The sequence below is a fragment of the Pagrus major genome, chromosome 2 (genome assembly GCF_040436345.1).
Source record: "Pagrus major chromosome 2, Pma_NU_1.0".
Classification (NCBI taxonomy): domain Eukaryota; kingdom Metazoa; phylum Chordata; class Actinopteri; order Spariformes; family Sparidae; genus Pagrus; species Pagrus major.
The window spans coordinates 166,585-170,373 of NC_133216.1; the positions used below are offsets into that span (position 1 = coordinate 166,585).

At 36.4% G+C, this 3,789-nt stretch overlaps 1 protein-coding gene across 1 annotated transcript; it reads left to right on the forward strand.

The window, feature by feature from the left end:
• Window positions 1-972: 972 nt before the first annotated feature.
• LOC141011295 (olfactory receptor 11A1-like) lies at window positions 973-1,926 on the forward strand. The gene has a single exon (XM_073484521.1). It carries the CDS (start codon window positions 997-999, stop codon window positions 1,924-1,926), a length of 930 nt encoding a protein of 309 aa, XP_073340622.1. The 5' UTR covers window positions 973-996.
• Window positions 1,927-3,789: the final 1,863 nt, after the last annotated feature.

Below are 3,789 nucleotides of genomic sequence, written 5' to 3' on the forward strand. Positions count from 1 at the left end.
GTCCAGGTTGAAGTTAGGACATACATATACATGTATACATACATACATACAGACATGTACACATACATATATACATATATATATATATATATATATATATATATATATATATATATATATATATATATATATACATATATATATATATATATATATATATATATATATATATATATATATATGTATGTATATATATATATACATATATATATATATATATATATGTATATATATATACATATATATATATACATATATATATATATATATATATATATATATATATATATGTATATATATATACATATATATAATATGTGATGTTGTTTTCTCAGTTAAGTCTACTTCGTTATGAAGCCTGCGGAGATATGTCCTGCCGTATTTAATATTGCTGATAGTATGAGTCCTTACTTTTGTATTCTTCTTACTGTATTTATATGTGCATTCATGGCAGAGCCATTCAAATCATGTACTGAGTGTTTATATCGAAAATGCTTTAAATGAAGTTTAAAAAAATATAGCTATGTGTACTATAATTCCTAGCAATTTATATGAAGAATAAAAGCAGGCTTCTACATGATTTGTTTTTTGCTGACATTAATTAAACATGAGTATCAATAACTTATGAGGTCACACTGCTGCTGTGGGTGTCCTCTGCGTTCAAAAGTTTTAAAGCAGAGTTTCAGCTCAGTTTGGAGGGACTCATAGTACGACTGCAGCCGGACAACTGGTGAACACTCTAATTCACACAAGGTTTCAAACTTAGTTTTGTCCTTTTGAACCTCAGCATTGAACAGACTTTGCAAAGTAAATTTTCTGTTTGGGGTTGTTTAACAAAATGATATCCATTGTGATGAATCTGTTTCAAGCTATTGTGTTGACCTCTACTTGTTTTGCACAAAGTGCAGCTAAAACATAGAGCACATATAAACAAACAATATAACTACCAGTTGACAAAATTATTACTTTGTGTTATTTTGAACCAGATGGAGGATCATGATGAACTCAACACAGGTTTCATTTTTCACACTTAGTGCCTACTTTGACACCGGGCTGTTGAAATACTTATATTTCATGATTGTTTTGTCTCTATACATTTTAATCATTTGTTCCAACCTGCTGCTCATTGTGGTTATCTGTATGAACAGAAGCTTACATGAACCTATGTACATGTTCCTGTGCAGCCTGTTTGTAAATGAACTGTTTGGTAGTTCAGGGTTGTTTCCGTTCCTTCTGACTCAGATTCTCTCTGACATTCACACTGTTTCTGCTTCTCTTTGTTTCCTGCAGATTTTCTGTGTGTACACTTATGGAGGTGTAGAACTTTTAAACTTAGCCGTCATGTCTTATGACAGATATCTTGCTATCTGTTATCCTCTGCAATATAACACATTTATGACGTATAACAAGATTGCCATGCTTATTACTCTAATATGGTTACTCATGTTTCTTGTACATTCTTGTACAGCATCTTTGGTTGTTCCTTTACAACTGTGTGGGAACATTATTAAAAAAGTGTACTGTGACTATCACTCTGTTGTGAAACTGGCCTGCTATGACACCACACTGAATAACATCTATGGACTCATTACTAGTGCCTTCTTTGTCTTTGGTCCTCTAACTGTAATCTTTTACACGTACATGAGGATCCTTAAAGTTTGTTTCTCCGGCTCTAAACAGACGAGACAGAAAGCCGTCAGTACCTGCACACCTCACCTCGCTTCTCTGCTCAACTTCTGTTTTGGGGCTTGTTTTGAAATATTACAGAGCAGGTTTGATATGAACAGTGTTCCCAATATGTTGAGTATATTTTTATCACTGTACTTTCTTACATGTCCTCCACTCTTCAACCCTGTAATGTATGGGCTCAAACTGTCTAAAATCTGTGTCATATGTAAAAGTCTCATTACAAATGTAGGCTGTTAGTAGCGTACAGATTTGCCTATTTTCTTTAATGTTAATGGCCCCTTGTATTATTTTAACCATGCATTGTGTTATCATTTTAAAAACAGATTTATACTTGAGATTTGTGACTTATGAAAAGTCTTTATTTTTTAAAATTGTTTTTCACATTAAGGAAATGTCTGACTAGCTGAATGTCATTCCAACATTATGACATCATAGCCAACACATCTGGTATGCACGGCCATAGGTGAGTGTACGCTGCAGCAGCAACACCGTGGTCAGCACACCTGCAACTGCTGTGCCTTCTGTCATAACCTATATGTTATAAACAGCTGTGGTCAAAAGTTTCCGTCCACTCATAAAGAAAATATTCATCATGTCAGCCTTCAGTTGATTCCTACAGCTCTTATGTTTCTGTGATCAATGAGTGCAATCTACTTTGTCACAAAAATATTAATAAAGTTTGATTCAATAATTTAATTTATTATAGGTCTTCTGAACATGAGACCAAATCTGCTGGATCATAAATATACATACAGCAACTTGAATGATAATTTTTCTGATTGTAGAAAGTTGTGTGAATCAGATTTGTTCTGTAGCATGGCCCAAGCATGGTGCTGGTAGTGTTCTGCTGTGGGGCGGTTCTGCTGCCAGTGGATCTGCTGCTCTAAAGAAAGTAAATGGAGTAATGAAGAAGGAGGATCATCTCCAAATTCTTCAGGAAAACCTGAAATCATCAGCAGCAGATTGGGTCTTGGGTGCGGTTGGGTGTTCCAACAGGACAATGATCCAAACACACATCAAAGGTGAAGGAACGGATCAATCAGGCCAGAACTGAGGTTTTGAACGGCGTTAACGGTGTTCATTTTTTTGACGCATAATTAACACACGCACGTTATGACCTTCAGCCTGCCCGTAGTTTGAGATATCAGAGAGCGATGCAGCAGTCACGTTGTGGACAGCAGCAGAAACAAACCGCCTTGAGCAGATGTAACCATAGTGGGTCGGCACAAGAAGGAGGAGAAGGATTCTGCAGTGTTTACAGCGTTTATTTGACCCAAACCTGCGGGAGACAGTTCAGATACAAAATGTCGTCATCCGTCTTTTTGTCTCACGCCTAAACATACAGAATGACACTCGTTACACACACACACACACACACACAGAACCACAGTCTCTGTACGTAGCTCTAAACGAGGCAGCCGAGTGGCGCCGATATCTGTACCATAAAATAGTTTGTAAAAACTTGTTCTGAATGTAAAAACTAGTGAAAACAACTGATAAAAACATATTTACATTCTCTGTGCATATTTTTCTTCACATTCAATAGGTTAAACCCACATTTACACGGCAAACAACAAAAATATGTTGGCGGGATTTCCCGCCGAACTCACCCTCAGCCATTGCAAACATTACTGTGAGGGGAAGAAGGGAGGGGCTACAGAAGCCTGGAGGACTACGGGGGCTCAGGAGGAACAAAAAGAAAGCAAAGTGCAGAAAAATGCCCTCTCACAGGTAAAAGGAAAATAAAACTATTTAAATAAGATAAAATTCAAAAACCAAATACAACATAAATATAATAAATAATAAAGGTACATTTTTAACTCTGTTACACAGAAATGGATAATCAGAATCAGAATAAGAAATACTTTATTATCCCTAGGGGAAATTGTTTGTGTTACAGCTGCTCCCATTCAAAGTTCAGAATATGCAGAAATAATAATAATAATAATAATAATAACTGTTGTTTCGCCCTACGGGCCAAACGGCAGTGCAGAGTACCCGGCCTTCTTGGGGTCCCTGGGAGGGGTACTGGAGAGTGCTCCAACTGGGGACTCCATCGTTCTACTGGGGGACTTCAACGCTCACGTGGGCAGCGACAGT